General features: G+C 38.0%; 1 protein-coding gene across 2 annotated transcripts in view; it reads right to left on the bottom strand.

Moving 5' to 3' along the window:
• The window catches only part of TAFA1 (TAFA chemokine like family member 1), a 542,927-nt gene extending 532,575 nt beyond the window's left edge, over positions 1–10,352 (bottom strand). The window contains exons 1-2 of one of the 2 annotated variants that reach the window (XM_028843134.2): positions 10,159–10,352; positions 7,831–7,951 (exon numbers count right to left, since the gene is read on the bottom strand). In XM_028843134.2, the coding sequence (XP_028698967.1) occupies positions 7,831–7,948 (118 nt within the window). In that variant the 5' untranslated portion in view covers positions 7,949–7,951; positions 10,159–10,352. 2 annotated transcript variants of the gene reach the window in all.
• Between the last annotated feature and the right edge of the window lie 10,158 nt (positions 10,353–20,510).

Raw genomic sequence — 20,510 nt, 5'->3', positions numbered from 1 at the left:
AATTCCTTCCCACCCTCTCATCTGGAACTTTGCAATTTGACAACTTAAAGGAGGTCTCAAAAGCTCCAGCCTCTGACTCCTACTCTGGAGCTCTTTCCTCATTACCAAGTGATATTTTTTTAAAAGGTTTAATGTGATGTTGTTCTACCACTTTTTGAATTTTAAAGAATGTAAAGTTCTCACTCGGCTAAAGCTAGGTTGATCAATAAATAATTATTGAATACATACCCAATATTAATTCAGTGAGAAATAAGACCTGCTGACCTGCTGATCCTAATCCAGTATACTGTTAATTTCAGGAACAATGAGGTGCTTTACCCCTCACCTGTGTGGCAGCTCATCTGAATCTAGGAGCTGACATTCTGTATTCACTTGAAAGCATATGGGTCAATTAGTCCATTCTTCATCCACAAAAGTGGAAAATAAGAAAAGTCCTTTGGATGTATACAGATTCAGCTTGGATTTATTCTTGTGTGATATGAAAGCATGCCTAGAAAAGAAGGTCTAGTAACTGCACAGTAAAGGCAAATGCTGGTAATTGCATCAGTAGAACAATGGCCACACCTGTGAGAGGTGTGAGAGATGTGAGGATGTGAGAGGTGAGGATGTGAGAGGTGTGAGAGATGTGAGAGGTCTTCCTCCCTTGCAAACTCAGAGAACAACTTGGTTTGACTCCTTCCCTGCGTGAAAGAAAGATTTGCTTAAGAATAGGCAGATCCCTCAGCATTCCTATCCATCTTCTTGGAGAAACCCTGTGATAATATCATTTTTCTTTTCTTTTTTGGACCTTTATTATATGAAGTCGGGAAAAGAGAAAGAAATAATGGGCCAACAGAGTTCCCTAAGTGCTTTGCAGGTATTATCTTCGGGGAATTCAATTAGTTATACAAATTTTAAACAAAATTCATCTTCTCTTTATTCCCAAAGAAAGGAAAAAGTGCTTGTCTGGTGTTACTTTCTCTCTGCTACAAAGGTAAAGTGACTTTTTCTCTTGATATCAAAAGATTTGGAAAATAAAAGTCCTTTCCCTATTTGCCAAGTGAAGCCTCCTCTTCAGTCCCTCAAGACAACTCCTATAATCTTTTCCAAACTTATAGAGGGGAAAAATCCCCAAACCTGTGACTGAAAACCTTAGGGATTTAATTTTTTACTACATTTGTATGTATAATCTTTGAATTATTTTGAATGGAGTAGGTGTCAAAATTGAATAGAGTCAAATATCTACGTAAAGATACACACAGAATACATGTATGTTATACTGACAATATATGTCACTCTCCATTTGAGAAATCTCAAAATTATAAACACACATACACAAATGCACATACATCCGTATGTACACACACACTCACACACAAGTAGTAACAACTAAAGAACAGTTTAAGATTCCACCAGAACCTTCATTCCTCCTTTTCTTAGTAATTAAACAAGTATTTTCTGAGAACCTATTATGTGCCAACTCAGTAGAAGTGAGAGATAAAAAGACGAATATCACAGGATTCCAGAATTATCTTGGCCCATGCTTCTCATTGCATGTAATCTGAATAGGCATGGTAGATGCTACCCAAATAAAAAGTGTCTGGAAAATTTTAAACAAAATCAGATTTCTTACCTGCAAATCTTTTCAGAACTTTCATATACTTACAAGCACTGCAAATCTCCAGGAGGAGAACATAACAAACAGTGGGTGCTTCCCAGCAGGTAATTTCCACACTTTTGTCCAAGGAGTATCTTGAGAAGACAGTGTTTCATGAAGTATAATTCTGAAATGCTGGCCTAGACATTTTACTGGATTAAGACCCTTAAAAGGAAAAGGGCCTCATGATATTTTCCTGCTTATTCTCCCTTCTTTTTTCTTAAACTGGAAACATGGTTTGATATCTCTCTAATTTTACCGTTGAAACTCTATCACTAATATTTTAAGCTTTTTGATAAAAAGCAATATATGCTCATTCCAAAAATGCATCCAAAAAATAAAAAATTATAGGAAGTTAAAAGTTGAAGTCATTCTAGTCCTCTCACCAGATTTAACTACCACTGTAGAAAGGATGTTTATAACCTTTTTGACATTCTTATGTATGTGCAAATATGATTCTTTTCTCCAAAATTATTTTGAAGCAGAGTATTCTATTCCTTGTTTTCTTCACTCTGCAATGTATCATGGGCATTTTTCCACATGGGTAGATAGACATATTCTCATCCCTTGAAATGGCTACATCAAATCCCATTGTGTGGGTGTGCTATGATTTATTTTATCAATCCCCTTTTGACGGAGATGAAACTCCTCTCCAGTTTTTTCCATTAAAACCATTGTTGCAATAACTATAGCTTAACATATATCTTTTCACATTTGTCTAATAATTTTCTTAGTATAAGCACCTGGAAATGGAAGTGTCAGGATTTGCACATTTTACCTTTTGGGAGATGTTACTAAATTGTTATCAAAAATGGCATGCCAATTTATCCAGTTAAGCTTTGATACTTTTGCACAAAGTTTAAAATTGAAAGAATTTTTAAGAGTTCAAGTTGTCTTCTTAGGTAAACTTTAAGAAATTAACAATTAAAGGCTAATCTTCATTTTTGCCATTTCTAAATATTTTTGTTTGCAGTGTAGTATAACATCTATTTTCCCTAATGAGGAGTTGAAACCACAGGCTTGAGCTCACATAAGTAAGAGTTTTTATAGCATTGTAATAATTTTCTTATAAGTTCATAGGATCAGCAGGAAATATTTATTTGCATCTCTACTTGGCTTTGATACTATAGGGTCTGATCAAATATCAATAGCTGCACCCTGACTCTACAATGAGGTCAATATGATCAATCGGATGATCGATGGATTATCACTAAGCACCAGCTTGCACCAAATAACAACCTGTCTGCTCCAATCCTTAGGCCAATTCGCTATACTTAGCAGCCTAGCACTGGTACGCATTCTTAAAGAGCCAATATGCGACTATGGTTGTTGCTACTATTTCTTTTATATTACAGTTATAAAACAACCCTTTATTGTAATGTACTCTGGTATTCTACTGCATATTCTTTGAGCAGCTTTCAATAAAGTAATATTGAATAGTAAGATATAAATAAGCATAAGGCACACAAAAATGCTTTTTAATATTTTAACAAAAATATCATACTTTAAAATGGATAGTGATGTTCAGTATGCAATAATCAAGGCATAAATGAATATATCTAACATACATAGTTTGCTTAATATAGCTGTAAATCAGGTCAAGTATAAATTACACAGACAACTCTATTCAGAGTAATCTTTTTATATATCATTTCCATACACCCCTGTCAATAAAATAGCAGTGACTCAGGAATAAATGATTCATTAGGCACTTAAAACTTCTTGTCTCATGTAATTTATCTATATAATTTAAAATTACTGAAGAATCCCAAGGATCTTTTCTTGCTAAATTATTTTGAGATGATTTATATTTTACTAAGTTTCAAGGACACCTCCCCCCACCACACACACACACATTCAAAATTAGGTAACTATCAAAATTGCTGTCATAATTCATATATCCATAAGGGGAAAACTCATCCTAAAATAGAAAATTACAATTAGCAAAAACCATTCAATCTTTTTTTTTACCTGTTACACAAAACAACCTGGTGATTATAAAGAGTTGAGGTGTCTATTTTAATTACCTGAAACAATTGAACACCACTTTTGAGTTTTCATTGTTCAGTGTGTCTTTTTAAAATGAAATGTCCTGTCTATAGCTTTATAATGAAAAATAAAAAAAAAAAGCACAAGTATTCTTCAAGTTGTTAGGGTAATTTCCTACATCATTCCCCAAATAAAAACTTGATCCAGCCAAATATTAAATTATTGAAATTACAAATCTGTTAATCTATAGCACATTTTACTCATTAGTGTAATTTTAAAATTCACTTTCATGTGATTGACTGTTTTAATCTTCCTTAACTAGTGAGTAACTGAAAATAAATGGTGCATTCCTAATACTATAAATATGAAAAATAGGAAGTACTTAGGGACTGCAGGCGAATACATTAAAATCAGTCAGTTTTCTAGTTAACATATTCTCATTCTGTTTGTGTAAAAACCCACTGCATTGAGAAGACAGATCACAAATTCATGGCCTCACAAAAACATGGTCTCGATTTCATGTTATGACAGCAGAAATTGGCCCAAATCTCTAACCATTTCCCCTAAAGGATCCTGGCTGGCTGGTGCCATCCAGGTTAGGCAATCTGAATGAGGGGAACATCATGTCAAATTCCACTCATCTGTCAGTGTAGTGGATTATTTCTTGAGAGACTGAAATTGGCTGTTTGCTGTCTGAATACCATCAATCTTACCATGTAGGGAACAGCCAAACTGCCTGTAAGAGGCTGGGTGGCAGAGGGTGGGGATGGGGGGGGAGCCATTCCTAATCAGGTGAGGAGGCAGCTGTAAAGCTTTCACTCTCCCTCCATTCAAGGCTCTGAGTGAAAGATTTGTCATTTTCCACATTTCTCAGATACTTGGTATGCACGTGGAGTCTGCCCGCTCTTGCTTTATGAAAGAGGTGATTTTTCAAGCTTAGGCAAATGTGGCAGAGCTCAGGGTCTGCGGGTGTCTCATTTTTTCTCATCATGTCACTTGTTTTAACCGATTTGAGAAAATGAGATTATGTTTTTCCTTTTTGCTCATTTATCCAGCAATTTATTTATTTATTTGTTCATTTAGGGGTGGATTGTCACAGATAACTGGCCCTGATTTCTATCTTGTTTTCATACACATTTCATTAGTGTCCCTGGAGATTTAAGACCTACAAGGCAAAACGTCACAACTCTAATCCAAAAAAGGCATATTTTTATTCTTAAAATCAAAAGATTGTATTAAAGGATCTGACTGGAATAATCTAGAATATGGCTATGACCAAGATCTATCACCTTAATCTTTGCAGCTATTGTCAAAAACCAAGTAAACGTATTATATAGAACTATTGGATGTTAAGTTTAGTATCATTTTAATCATTCTGCATCTAGGAAGGGATATTTATAGTTTCTTCATTTCAGCAATAAAGCTGAAATGGGTCTCAAATGTATTAGCACTTGGGGTCAAAATTGGTTTCAGTGCTGCAGTTTCTTGGGGTATTTGACACACAGATCAACTATGCATTCGTTGATAATACACAAATTCTAAGGAAGAAAATGGAGCAAACAAACATTGAGTTTAATTTCAGCCAGAACCTAATATGTGATTTTCAGTTTAAAAATATGATATTTTAATAATAAGCCCTATAAAGACATAAGTTTAATTATTACACATAACCCGCACAGAAAAACTCCATATATTCACTGATTAACAGAGACAACTATGTGAAAGCTTGTTACAAATGGTACTGTATCTATTTCATGATTATATGCATAGAGTAAAATAAGACACATAGCATTGGTGGTATATTCTAGCCATGTACCACATGGTTAACAAAACAATAGCAAGAGAAAAAAAAGAGTTGTTGCCTTGGCTATGTGGATTATTAGCTGTGTGAACAGCAAAACTTCATTCATCAAACATCCCTGGCTTGCAGGTTTACAGTCTATTAAGTGGGGACATCAGTAATTTCCAATATTTGTGAAGAACTTTACAGCTTACAAAAGACTTATTAGAAGTTATTTTTACTATATTTACACCCCACCTCACCCCCACCACCACCATATCTATAAATGGGAAATGAGAGCAGAAAAGTCAGTTGTCCAAGGTTATGTCACTAACCTTAAGTGACAGACTTGGATGGCCAGCCCTGAGCCCTGCCTTCTCCCCTCAGCCATGTGCCACTCACCAGTTCTGCCATGGCCACCCTCAGAATGGGTGTGCAGTTCAGATGAGACCAAGTTTTGACATAATGAAAGTTTTCAAAAATTATATGCAGGGGCTCACACTTCTGCAAAGAAGCTATTTGGCATGGTCACTTGGTGCACTGAGAGGCATTTTCCCCTCCTAGGGACACAGGCTCTGGCAGTGAATCATACTGATCTGACTTCCAAAGACAGCTATTCCCTGTGTGGCCTCAGACAAGCCACCTAACCTTTCAGAGTTTCTGTTTCCTGGGCAAAAGGGGGAGAAATTACACCCATTTGCATCAGGATTCAACTAAACAGTGTGAATTAATCCTAAGAGCCCTGCCTAAAACATACGCGTAATAGTTGTTTTACCATGAATTCTTACTGTTGAGCATCACAACGAGTGCAAATGTCCCGCATTGTTCATTATTTATGACCATGTAGTGAAAGACATTTGTGCCAGAACTGACTGTGATTAAGCGATTGGAGGTAATGTGGGAATCTCAAATTCACTTTTGTTTTCCCTCCATCTCGGTTGCACTGAGGCTTGAGTGACTGTTCCCGCGCCAGGCTCCGGACACAGGATGCAGAAATACAAGCGCGTCCTGAAGCAGGGCGGTTTCCATGCCCACCTGCAGGGGCACTAGCGCCCCCTCGCCTTCCCTCTCAGACCAGGGCGTGGGGAAACAGGATGGCGGGGCCCAGAATCAGCCCCCAGCCTCAGCCCCAAGCACAAGCCAGCCCCACCCCTTCTCCCGGGGCGGCCCGAACTCCAACACCCAGCAGGCTTGCGCGCTCACTGCAGCCTGGTGCAGGCGCGCGGGAGGACCCTGGGCTGCATCCGCGCTCTGACAAGCCTGCCCCCAGCAGGGAAGCTGAGCCCCGAGAGGCAGCAAGCGGGGCCCCGGAAGGTATTGCTGGAGGACTGTACAGAAGAGCCTGGAATCGGTGTCCAGGCCGCCTGAGGAGCCAGGGAAAGGCAAGGGCGTAGACGCTGGACCACGCAGCAGGAGGAAGCTCGACGGATGGGAGGAGGCCATTGATGGGATTTGGAGAGGCGGGTGGAGGGCTGGGAGCACTTCAGAACTCAGCATCAGAAACTTGGGCGCGCAACTGGTCCCCAGAGCCCGAACTTGACCGTCGCGAGAGAGGAAGGGAGGGGAGGGAGGGAGGTTGGGTGGAGGGTGAAGGGGGTGGGTAGTAGAAGGATGCAAAGGCTGATGCTGAACAGAAAATGGAAGGAAATTTTTCCGAGAACCGGGGAAGGTAAGGACAATCGAGCTGGGAGGGACTGTAATGAGAAAGCTGGCGAGGCAAAGAAGGAGAGCAAAATCCAGATTGAGGAGCGAGGCCGTGGATGGGTGAAAAATACACTTTGAACATTAAGAGGAAGAAAGCAAAATGCGTCCGGAACTAAAAATTCAATATAGGGAAAACAAAACAAAACAAAAATCAGGTGGGAGGGACCTCATCCCTGAAACTGCCAAAAGAGAGGGAAAAATGCCACTGAGCATACCGGAAGAACAGAAAGTGAAGGGAGAAAGGAAAGGAGGCATATTATACCAGACAAGAAATAGTAAGTTACTTTTTAATTTCTTTTCATTGACAACTTGCTTCCAAAGTTAATTTGGGGACTATGCCCCCAACAAAATTCTTAGCCACATACAGACCAAGATTATAGTAGGTAAAATCCTCAAGTCTTGAAAGTTATTCCACCTTTTGCAGAATATTCTGCTATTGGCCAAAGCGTCCAAAAACAGATGACTTCTACTTTTCAAGGTGTGTAGAAGCAGGTGGGGTGACACTTAGAAAAACCCACCTTTTCTGAGAAATTAATAGGAATACCCCCAAGACATTTTGGCACACTCCCCTTCCCCCAAAGCATCCGGCCAACAATATGTCTTGGAATTCAAAGGCAAGCTGCCCACACTACAGCACTTTATGTCACTTGCATTCAACCATCTGTTAAGGAAACAGTGGTAAGACTGGAGGAGGCTGCAGTGGATCCAGCTCCTGACTTACCTGGTCTGTGCAGGTGATGCTGCTGGAAAGTGTGCTGAAGGGATCCATGGCAGAGTAGCATTGCACAAGCACTTATCCACAAATACAGGACCCAGGACATCGCAGAGACCATTGCCATTCTCTAAAGAGAACATTCGACAGGAAAGGTTACCCGCGGCTTCAAGCCCCCAGCTCAGTCAGCCCCACTGATGAGGGAAGGGAGGTCTCAGACGTCATGTTCCTTTGCTACTTCTCTGGCTAGAACTAATGATCCAGCAGAGGTCATGCCATGAAGTGGGATTGAGGGAAAGCCCTTTTCAGATGATCATACATTCATTTTTTTTCTTAATTCTGCAAAACTCCAAGGATTGCCAAAATGCAAAAATAAAGTTTTAGACTATCAGTCAGTTTAAAACAATGCGTGCTGACTAAAAATCCTATTTTACACAATGATCTTTAAACTATAGTTATCTCAGGCACTGAAAAGCTGCAGACTCCTCCTGTTCATTCTAACTTCATTGCAAGTCTGACATAAGCCTGGAAGGAAAGAGTGGGTTCTTTTTTTTTTTTTTTTTTAATTCTACAGTCATGAATTTTTAATTGCAATGCTGTCTTCTAAACTAAGTAATCATTTCTCAGAGGCATGTTGTAATCTCCTGATAGAACCGATCCTTTTGACTGGACCAAAGAATCAGAAGGGATTGTGTTTAGCCAGAATGAGTTTCAGATGCAAGACCTATGCTTCTATCCTAGAGCAAGCCATAATTTACAATATTGCTTAGCCTCCTTAGATTTCATTGTAGCTTTTGTTGTACAGCATTGATGAATATGCATATACAGGTGGCATATGTATTTATGGATGAATATGTACCTTTTCTTGGGCACTGAAACTTTGACAGTCTTATCTGCACCTGTGAGGATCTTAGGAACTACAAAGGCTCAACTGCGCTATATATTGTCCAATTTCTCAAACAACACCTTATGCTGCATTTCATATTGCCAAATTAATCAAACTTGAAGCACCGTCCTTACTCAGCCAGTTATAGGGAAGCATTTTCTACACAAGAATCCAGTTAACTGTATGCTTTTCTGTTAGGTCGAGAGGACTTTGGAAGATTTCTTTCTTTCTTTTCCTTTTCACTGTCAAATCATACCCTTCAAAAACCTCAACTATACATTGAAAACGTGCTAGTAACCTCCCAGCCTGGCTTCTTTATTCATGAAAATTGGTTCTTTATTAAAAACTGTGATGTTCAGAAAACAAAAATATACATCATATATATGCACATAATGCAGGCTCATTTGTGGATTTTAGCAGACAGATACAGCCTTGGAAGGATTTTAGGACTATAATAGACAAATGGTGACAACTATAATTAAGGGCAAAGTAGGAAAACATTATTTTCAACAGTTTGGTGCTATTCATGCCTAAGTCTGTGATTCAGATGGAGCATTCACTTTCTAATTAGTTTCACTGCCGACTGTTTACTTTTGTATACAACATACTTTGCCTTATTGTTTTCAGAACTATCGGGATAACATACATGCATTCTCTTCAGTGGAAATGAATAGCAGCACCCCTCCTGTGAAACCTAAAATGAATGTATTTGGGGACTTTTTCAGAATACCCTGCAAATTACAGAAAGACAAAAACAGAGATGACTGTGAATGTATTTACTGCTTGTGAATTGCAGTTAAAATGTACTAGAAATTCACCTAAACTTGAAAGAAAAATCCTGCCACAACCAAAACTTAATAGTTTTTCAATGACTGCTTTCTCTTGCTCATTTCTTCACCCATATAGATCCTACCACTCAAAAGGATTACTGTGACTTGATGCTTGCAATATTTTCTTTTTTAATTTAACTTTCTTTAATTCTCAGCATTACTTCCAAACCTCCTGCATGCCACTCTCACTGCTTGCTCTTTTACCAAGAGGTTGTCTCAATGTTATTAAGTGTCTTCCCCAAATAAAGCATTCAGCCTTGCACAGTTCTCTAGATATGCCTGGATATGCTTCAGATCTGCTTTCTGAATCTTAAACCCTCAAATATGCTTCTTACCTGAAAAATCCAGCCAAGAGCAGAGTACTCTATTAGTGTTCATTGGAAAGATCTAACACTTTTTAAAATCCATCTGTGCCACAATTTGAAATCTTTTTTCAAAGAGCTTCCCAACAATCTTCTTTATCAGGATTAAAAAAAAAAAAAAATGTTACTCTCTTCCGATCCTATTTCCACAGTTAAAAAAAAAAAAAGAAAAAAAAGAAAAAAAAGACATCGGTTCATTCAGACTGTATTGTCAGAAAAGGAGCCAAGGTTTGAGGGGTGGAAACCTTGTCATTTTCACCTTTAAATCATCTCCTGGCGTCACCTCTGCCTGACGAGACCTTTGAAGTGATGGGGAGATAATGTGCAGTTTCCTGATGAGAATCGGTTTATAGTTGCCGATGGACCATCCCCACTCCAGTGCATTCGGGGCAGAGTAAGGCAGCAAAATGTAGGAGCAGGGCTGCTATACGGTGCTGTAAGTAGCAGTAGTCTGTTTCAATACATCCCTCCGCTCCAAAGTATCACATGTCTTAAAGTGACATTACCCTCTATTACAGCTACAGTGAATTGTAATATCTGCCCACTAACTCTTCAACAACTCAAGCAGCGCTTTAACACTATATTGCCTGATTTATTATGTTAGAGGTCCTACTGATACCACTGATTTAACAAAAGAGTAAAGAGGGAAGGAGAAACAAGAAAAAAAGCGTTCTGCAAAATACTGATAGTATTAGTGGGAGTTACACTTCTCACAGTAAATGGGAAAGTGAAATATAAGCCATTTCTTACCTCTTAATGTTCTTTTTACCAATAAGTTAACCACAAATATTGTCAGGTTTATACTAATTTAAGTCTGCTGGTTGTTTCAGCAGTTAAATAGGAGACTAGAATTTACCTGGAATAGGACATAGATGCATATATGCATAAGTCCAATAAAAACCTTCTGAACTTTTTGAACATGTTTAATAAATAAAAATGTGTTATTTTTAGCACCAAATGAAGAAATATGCTCACAGCTCTTTTTAAAAAATTTTTTCTCTCCTTCAAATAACATGCTGGGGTAGGGAGGGAAAACACTCAGGAGTTCAATGTCTTGTTTCTCGTACTATGGTTTGAACCCTTTCTTTTTCAGAAATACAGTATAATTTTGCCTAAACTTCAGGGATGCATAGAAAGGGATTCAGTTTTCATTTGTCAATTGCACAGGTGATAATTCTCTGAAATACCCTCAGTTATTTCACAGATCACTTATAAAGCACCTACTATGTGTTAGGTGCCTGGGGAACAACGCAGAAAACATGATTGATGAGATCCTCACTGTTATAGATCACACTGTCTAGTCTTTTATGGTGTTTTCAAAATCAAGGTAGTTCTCATAATATTCTTTCCTTGGAAACATTTTGAAATTCCCCAGGATACTCTCTTGCCTTTCAGAGGCCCAATAAAGAAGGTCCAATGCTGCTGCGCATCTTTGCAAGTGATTCTGTTTTCTCATGTTACACACAGTGAGAGAGTGAGGGATCCTTCAGACTCACCAATCTTGTCAATTGGTCTTTCACATTGCACAAAACACACATAATAACTCTTTGTAATATAACAACTGTTCACTAACTCTTACATCTAAACAGATTTCTAAGTAGTAGTAAATATTAATCTCACAGTTAAAAATTAGTTAAAAATGCCAAAGTTCTAGTTGGTATTGCATGTTTCACATCTGTGCCTCATTCTTGTTGTTCATGAGTATGTACAGAAAGTTTACACTGACTGTACAGCATCAAGATAAACAAACAAACAAACAAAAAAACAGCAGTGGTGGCAGGTAATGTTTATAAAACCTTCACCAGATGCTAGCACATTCTATAGTATGTCTTGTAAAGTCTAATTTAATTCTTTTTACCAACCCCATAAGATAAGTATTATTATTATTATCTCTGTTTCACAGTTGGGGAATGTGAGAGGAGACAGGAAGGTTAAAGAACGTACACAAGGTTGTATGGTAGTAAGTGATAGAGCAGATTTCAAGCCCAAGAGAACATTTCTAAACACTGGAATAAAATATTTAATGGAAAAAATAATCCAAAAATATAGCTATTATATTTTCTCATTTCTTTAGCATTAAGATAGTCTCAAAAAATGATTATTCATTCTTTTTAGAGGTACATATTACACCAGGTATTTGAAATACAGAAGTATACAAGACAGCCTTTGCCCCATGATTATTGTTGGTTGTGGTTTTACTATGCTGATGAATTAAAATTAAAAGGAAGTTCACCTTTGCTAATAAAGGCTACCATTTTGAAAACCTGTAACCATTATGTTTTTCATTTCTAGAGATTAAAATAAGGGTCAAGATAGTTACTTCCATAATTAAATTTAATCCACCACCTAATGGACTACATTCAAGGTAGTCAGATAGCCATTGTTGAAAATTAAGAAAAAAAATACTGGAATAAAGACTTGCCTTAAGTATCATTCTAAATGTATGTAATGAAGCAAAAATATCAACAGAGTTCCATGTTTTTCTTCCAAATACCTTGTATACCATTGCATTACAGCCAATGATCATTTGTCCTAATAATGTAAGAATCAACATATATTGATCTTTGAGGCCATTTAGTGTATTCTCCCAACTCAAAGCAAAACTACTCTCACATTTTTCAGAGAAGTTGAGCCTTTCCATCTTCTGACCATGGCAGGATTGCACTTCCTGATCCATTTAGGGTTGGGTATGCCATAAGGTTCAGCCAATAAGGTGTCTTTAGAACTGATGGCATTTCCTCAAGCAATAGAGCATTTAATTGCTGAAGTGACACCCTGAGATCTCTTCTTGCCTTTGAAGCAGGGACAAGCTGTGCTATCAGCCTGAGTCCTTGAGCAGAGGCCTCCTCTTCCCCTACCAACCTTTGATGGATCTACATAGTGAATAAGAAATAGTTTTTGTTTAAGCAATTACAACTTCAGTGTTATTTGTTATTGCAGCATCATCTAGTCTATCCTGACTGATGAAAACTTTATCTCGTAATTCACTTATTAATTGAATTTTTATGTTCCATGCACTGTACTAAGCCATGAGGAGAGCATTATACACATCAGTAATCACAACTATGTCTTAAAAATACAAAGCATTCACAAGGTAAACACCAAACAAACAAACAAAAGCAGTAACAAAAAAAAACACACACACAACAAAATAAAACCCAACTACTGCTTAAGAAAGAATAAAGATCCTTAGTAGCAACAGGGAATGCACACAGTTTGAAAGAGAAGCTAAATCATTTTCTATCAAACTGGTGATATTCCATACTACAATTTGAATCTGGATCCGTAAGGCAGAATTTTCAGTAACTGTAAGAAAAAGAAAATGGGAGACAGGATTTTTCTTAGGCTGGAAAAAAAGATAACCTTCATGTAGGAGTCTCATTTTTCACCTCCAGCAGCCTAGCTCTACAATTACTTTATCAACTGTGATTCCTCATTGCTTATCTTGTCTGTCTTCCAGGTAGAAGAAAAAGAAAGAATAAGGTCCTTTCTTTCATTCTTACACTTCTCATTTCTTTATTCTTTATTCTCCTTTTAGCACAGAGAGAAAGTTGAAATCCCACCAGCTTCATCTCCTTTTCTCTAACCAAAGCAATACATATATATTTTTATGGCAAATAAGTAGTCTCTTTTTTTTTTTTTTTTGCAAGGATATGAACATATATCAGAAGCACATAAAGGTCATGAAAATGATTGCTTTGGCAATAATAAAAACAATAATATGATTTTTTGGTTTATAAAACTTTCAAATCCATAGCTGATTTAAGATCAGATCCCCCAAATCTACTCAATTCCAATGGCCATTCAACAACCCAATAGTTTGAGCCAGAAGTGAAGACTCTTCTGGACATGTCTCTCCCCATAAACTTCCGCATCCAATCAGTCACTACTGCCTACTAATTCTACTTCCTGTTTATGCCTCAGATCCATCCAGTCTGTCCCTCTCCATTCAACTACTGTCGTCCAGGCTACCATCATCTTTTACCTGAACTATAACAAGTATACTTGTCTTGGAGTATGTAGCTCCCACCTGTGTCTCCCCGACTCTGCATCTGGAGGGAGCATATTTGAGACACATGATGATTATGTCACTCCTGCTACTTAAAAACCTTTCAATGGTTTCCCATTGCACTTAAAATAAAGTCCAAATCTTATGTCCATGGTTGAGGAGGCTCTGCATGAACTGGCCCACCTACTTCTCTAGCTTCATCTCTTACAAACGTTCTAACTCTTGGCTTCTAGTAGACTCTTCTCTTGGATTCTTGAATAGGATGGAGAAACTTTCTTTCCAAAGCCTTCTCTAGTGCTCCAGACAAGATCAGGTCATTGTGCTATGTCCCCTTATATCCCTTGGGACAGCACGTCTAGAATATTAAATAGCAGTATAAATAGCAATTTCTGGAATTATTTGTTTAATGCCTGCTTTATCTCCTTACAAGAATCACCATGAGGGCAAGGAGGACAAGCATATTGGTCATTGCTGCATCTTCAGAGTCTAACATACTGCCTAGCATATAGTAGACAGTAAAATGCTTGAATGAATAAATGAATAATAATGAATGAATCAAAAATAAAATACTAATTCACCATCAGGATGGCATGCATAATGAACTGCCTTTACAGAAATAAGTAGATTTGACCAGGCGTGGTGGCTCACGCCTATAATCCCAGCACTTTGGGAGGCCGAGGCAGGCGGATGGCCTGAGATCAGGAGTTCAAGACCAGCCTGGCAAACATGGTGAAAGGCCATCTCTACTAAAAATATGAAAATTAGCCAGGTGTGGTGGTGGGCACCTGTAATCCCAGCTACTCAGGAGGCTGAAACAGGAGAATGGCTTGAACCCTGGAGGCAGAGGTTGCAGTGAGCCAAGATCACCATTGCACTCCAGCCTGGGTGACAAGAAAGAAAAGAAAAAAATAAGTAGATTTTGTGACCCTCCCCATAGCCTTTGCTCGTTTTTTTGGTAGGTAATATATTCATGTATGAAGTGGTGACCCATATTCAGGGTGACCACCTTGCCTTGTTGCGATAACACTAAGTAAAGGAAATTGGCCTGTACACTGTTTAAAACAATGGCTACTTGCCACTAAATTTGTGTTGGATTTTATTTTATTTTATTTTATTTTTATTTTTATTTTTTGCTAGAAGAAAAAAAAATGAAATCATTGTGAATTTTCCACCCTGGTTCTCAGGATTTGATATCCAATATGATCTGATGGTAGATCTCACAGCTGATCCCTGGAGAATAAAAAAAGTCTTCTACAGATGTTAAAAGTCAAAAGAAAGCACTTAGAATTTCAGTATATTGGACCTAGAAGAGACCCCCAAAATCTCCTTGTCTAGCCTGTTATTTTTAGAAGAAAGATGAAGACATAAGAAAGGGGAAGAGGCTTACTCAAGGGAACATGGCAAATTAACTAGCATAGATGATGTTAGAATACAACTTTCCCAATCTAATGTCGCTCTTTTGTGTGCTTCCCCACCCTCCAACGTAGACACACACATACATACAAACACACACACACACACTCACAGAGAGAGGGATAGAGAGAATAAGAGAGAGAGAGAGAGCGCAGTATTCAGTAGAACTTTCTGCAATGTTGAAGATGTTCTCTATTTCTGCTGGCTAATATGGTAGCCACTATTGATATGTAGCTATTAAGCATTTGAAATGTCACAAGTGCAACCAAGAAACTGAATTTTTAATTCTATTTAATTTTAACTATTTTAAATTTAAGTAGCCACATTTGGTTGATAGCTACTGCATTGGACAGCACAGTTCTAGAATACACCAGCCAGGTCAAGAAAAATAAAACCTGTGATTTTTCAATAATTTTTAGTAAGCTAGAAGAAAGATCTTTAATTACGTGATAGTAACCTTCCAGGAAGAGAATAGCATAGAAAGAAAGAAGTAGGATGTGTTTGGTTACAATTAACAGAAAAACAAATAGGCACACACAAAATTCAAACTGGAGTAAATAATAAAGAAGATGTACAGTTTCCTATGGGTTGATAGCCCACAGGTGGCACTCACTTGCAGGTGGGTTTGATGAGCAATTCGACTAAGCCATCAAAAACTAGCTCATTTCAAACTCTCTCTGCCTTCCAGAATTTCTATTCATTCTAAGGCAGGTGTCTCATCACGGCTGAAACATGGCTGCCAATGGCTGCCTGGGCTATGTGCTTCCTCATCCACATAGGAACAAGAGAAAGGATTGTTTTGGGTTTTCTCACATGAGCAAGGATTATTTATTCCTAGCTTCCTCCAGCAAACTACTAGTCATGCCTCATTAGTTTAACTTGGGTCACTTGCCCCTCCTTGAGCCAGTGACCTTGAACAGGGGGAAAGATCACATTGTTGGGCTTAGAGCTACAGTACGTGCCACATCCCTAACTCTGGAGAGCATCCCCCAAAGAGATGCATTCAGTGGGGGAGGGTGGCACTTAAAGGAGAATCAGGATAATAATGGGAAAAGGAGAATGAATATTGAAGGCATGATTATAATGTTGACTAAGGCTAGTAAAGCTTTCATATATACTTTTAGGACTAAAGGACTTTGATATGTTTTATAATTTCTTCCTACTTATAAAATAATGTATTCGTATGTTAAAGGGTAGATAACTCAAGATCTAAACTAAAAGTTTTAAAAGTCATCTATAATCAATCACACAAATGTTACCAGCATTCACATTTAAGTATACATACTTCTGACACTTTTTCAAACATGCCTATTTGGTGCTTTTTTTTTTTTTTAATTGTAATTTAATATATTGTTTTTTTGTTTTTTGTGGGTTTTTTTTTTTTTTTTTTTTTTTTTTTTTTTGAGATGGAGTTTTGCCCTGTGACCCAGGCTGGCGTGCAATGGCACTGATCTTGGCTCACTGCAACCTCTGCCTCCTGGGTTCAGATGATTCTCCTGCCTCAGCCTCCTGAGTAGCTGGGATTACAAGTGCCCACCACCATGCCCAGCTAATTTTTGTATTTTTAGTAGAGACGGGGTTTCACCATGTTGGGCAGGATGGTCTCTATCTCCTGACCTCATGATTTGCCCGTGTTGGCCTCCCAAAGTGCTGGGATTACAGGCATAAGCCACCACGCCTGGCCAATATGTTTTTATTATGTTTTACGATTTTTCATTGTATTTCTTATATTTTATTATTTTTTTCTCAAAATATCACATTTTTCATGTCAGTCCTTTAATGGTGCTCTTAATCCACTTAACCAATCTAAAGTACTGTACTTTTGTTTCTTGAAATATTCAACATCCATTTGTTGCTTGTAAATTGTGGTTGATTTTACTTTTGTGGCAGTAAATTTTTTACTACATGAACCAAATATTAAAAACAGGAATGCCTTTCTTTTTCTATGGGATCCTACATAGTGTCAGTGGTTAACTACAAAAAAAAAGTAATCATACATGTATCTTATTTTCCTGGTGTGGGTTTAAGTACTATTAACTTTTCTTGACTTCGTATGTTTATATTTGATTTTCCATTAAGTAAATTTCTGAAGAATAGGAGTTTTTGTCTTACTATTAATATAGCTTATTATTCTCTTTTATCTGGCTTGAGTTTTTAATTATGTGAACTAGACAATTTCCAGAAATAGTAGAAAAACACAGGAAAATAGAAATACATATATTTTAATCTATACCTCTTTGGGTCTTCCTCCTTTCATTTATTTATTTTTTAATGTGGTCAGAGAGGCAATCTAATAGCAGGAATGAGAAAATAAACTCTGGAGTCAAACTGCTTGAGTCTATTTCAGCTCCACCTCTTACTAGCTGTTGGATTCTGTGTAACTTCACCTAAGTTGCCTCACTGATACCTGCTTCAAAGGATCATTGTTAGATGCATATCAGTGTATCTGGTACACTATAAATCTCTATAAAGTTTTAAAATTAAATTTGATTTATTTGGTGTAATTAAGATTTTGCTTAGAATTGTAAGATGTTTTCTCACTTCTCTATAACTTTGAGTGTGCAAAAGTATAGAATTCTACTGAAACATTCTTTCTATTTGAAAAATACTTGCTCTGTCTTTCATTTCTACCTACCATTTCCCTTCTCCTTCCTTTTTCCTAACTCGGCTTGCTTTTCCAGATTAGCTTCTTGATGTCATTCTCTATGGAGTTTCTCTTGGCCTCCCAAGTCTAAGTTAGAGACCCCTCCTCTACACTCCCACAGATTCTGTCAACTGCACTTGCTGTAGCATCTATTGTTCTGTGCCATATTTCTCCGTTATTGTCTCCCCACTAGACTATCTTTTATATCCATATAATTAGGCAAAGCAGCATAGTGCCTTTCAGTTCCTCAAACATATTATACCATTCTTTTTTTTTTGTTTTTTTTGTTTTTTTTTTTGTTTTGTTTTTTTTGAGGCCAAGTTTTGCTCTGTTGGCCAGGCTGAAGTTCAGTGACCTCAGCTCACTGCAACCTCTACCCCCCAAGTTCAAGGAATTCTCCTCCCTCAGACTCCTGAATAGCTAGGATTATAGGCACACACCACCACACCTGGCTAATTTTTGTATTTTTAGTAGAGATGGGGTTTCGTCATGTTGGCCAGGCTGGTCTCGAACTCCTGGCCTCAAGTGATCTGCCCACCTTGGCTTCCCAAAATGCTGGGATTACAGGCGTGACTCACCACACCCAGCCATATTATCCCATTCTTGACTCAAAGCTTTTTCACATTCTGTTCTCTCTTTCAGAAACATTTTTTTATTCTGTTATTTTCCCAAATAGCCCTTTCTTTATCCCCCCTGATTTCAGGGATACTTTCTCTGACCGTATCAGTCCTTTCTTGAAAATATGCAATTATTTCCCAATGCACAGAATATAATGTCTGATTTTTAAAAAACTAGGTCCAGCATGAACTGATATCCACCCCTATTTCCAAGCTAATATTATTCCACTTTTCCCTAAACACCTGCACATGCACCATGCTCCAGTCACTCTGGTCTTTTCTCACTAATTCATTTGGGCAGTCATTCATTTACCAAGGATTCACTCAACAAATGAGGTACGGAGACTAGAACTCAATTCCTGGTGAAGAAGATAATCACTGCCCTGCTTTATACACTCCAAATCCTTTCTAGATTTAAGGCCTTTAATGTGCTATAAGCTCCTGTTTTATTTATCACTGTTCACTCACCATCTGGCAATGAACCTGGCACATAGTAGGTGCCTAATCAATATTTATAGAACATATGAATACATGAATGTGTGAATGAATGAATACACAGTCACTTCTCATTTATTCGTGTTTTAGGTGTTTTATGAATTTGCAGCAAGATTCTAAGCAAGCGGTTGGCAGTGGGCTGAGCAGGGAGGAGGCTGGGAAGAATTTCAGATGATGTGTCTGTATGTGTATGGGTGTTTGTGTGGGAATCTGAGTCTGAGAGTGCCTAAATGTGCATCTCCAACCTCATCCTAGTGCCAGAGGAAAATGCTTTTTGCATCACTTCTTGTTTTCTCCACCCTTTTGTCCCCTTCTTCTAACACACCCTATTGACAGTACGCCTTCCCTACTCTTGGTTTCCACCCTCACATTCAGGTTTTTGCCATAGTGTAATGGAGAACATGTGGTATCTCTGGGAGTCCCAGCTCAGGGAGAAGAATGTAACAGTTACAAGTTTAGAGTACAGAAAAAGAGAATTATAAAAGGGACTTCAAGGGAAGAGGGGATGAGAACACACATAACATGCTCATGTTTGGAGTCCCTAAGCCAGAAATCCTCAATCCTGGCAGTAATTTACAATAATCTGGAGAGTTTTTAAAACTCTAAATGCCCAGGCCCCCACCCAGATCAATCAAATCAGGAACTCTGGAGACGGGACTCAAGCAATAGTGTTTTTCAAAGCTCCCTAGGTGGTTCCAATTTGCAGCCAAGTTTGAAAACCACTGCACTAAAACAAAAATGTACGGCAGAAGGCCTCTGGTCACTATGGCAACCCCCAAAATACCTGCAATTTCTTGTTATTTAGTTGCCAGTGAAGAGATATGTTCTCTGTGTTTAACAGATTTAAGTTTAGCCCAAGCTAGGCATCTTTATTGAATACTTACTATGTGCTTGGTACAATAATAGCTACCATATAAAACCTCTATTTCATTAATTTTTTTTCTAGTTGTATTTAACTGTGTAGATCATATGAAACTTAAGTGTTCCAAGCCATGTTTGGTAGATTTCATGGTTGCTTCCATTACTTATGATCCTTCTTGATTTTCACTTATGTAACCACAATCTCCCTGCCAAGCTAATCGCTGGTTCCAGAAGTCTTTCCTGTAGTTCACGGTAGCCCCATTCTCTTGACATGATCACAGATGTGAACAAAAGTCAGTTTGGGCCAAAGTTATGCAAGGGCAAGCTTTCAGGAATCTTCTAAAAGACATTTCCTCCCTTGTCTAAGACAGCCTCAGAAGTGATCTTCTATTTTCATCCAGAGTTGTATAAAAAAGCATGACATTAACCAGGAGCCATTAACTGATATTTTCAGATCCTGAAGAGCCACCAACCCATCAGGATGAGGCTGACACCCTGGAAAGAAGAGTAAACAAGTTGGGGAAATGTCCTTTGTTGAATCAAACCAATCCGAAAGTCCACTCAACACTAGG

The sequence above is a fragment of the Macaca mulatta genome, chromosome 2 (assembly GCF_049350105.2).
Source record: "Macaca mulatta isolate MMU2019108-1 chromosome 2, T2T-MMU8v2.0, whole genome shotgun sequence".
In the NCBI taxonomy this organism is placed as follows: Eukaryota; Metazoa; Chordata; class Mammalia; order Primates; family Cercopithecidae; genus Macaca; species Macaca mulatta.
The sequence above is the reverse complement of the archived record's forward strand: the minus strand, read 5'-3'. Positions and strand labels throughout refer to the sequence as shown.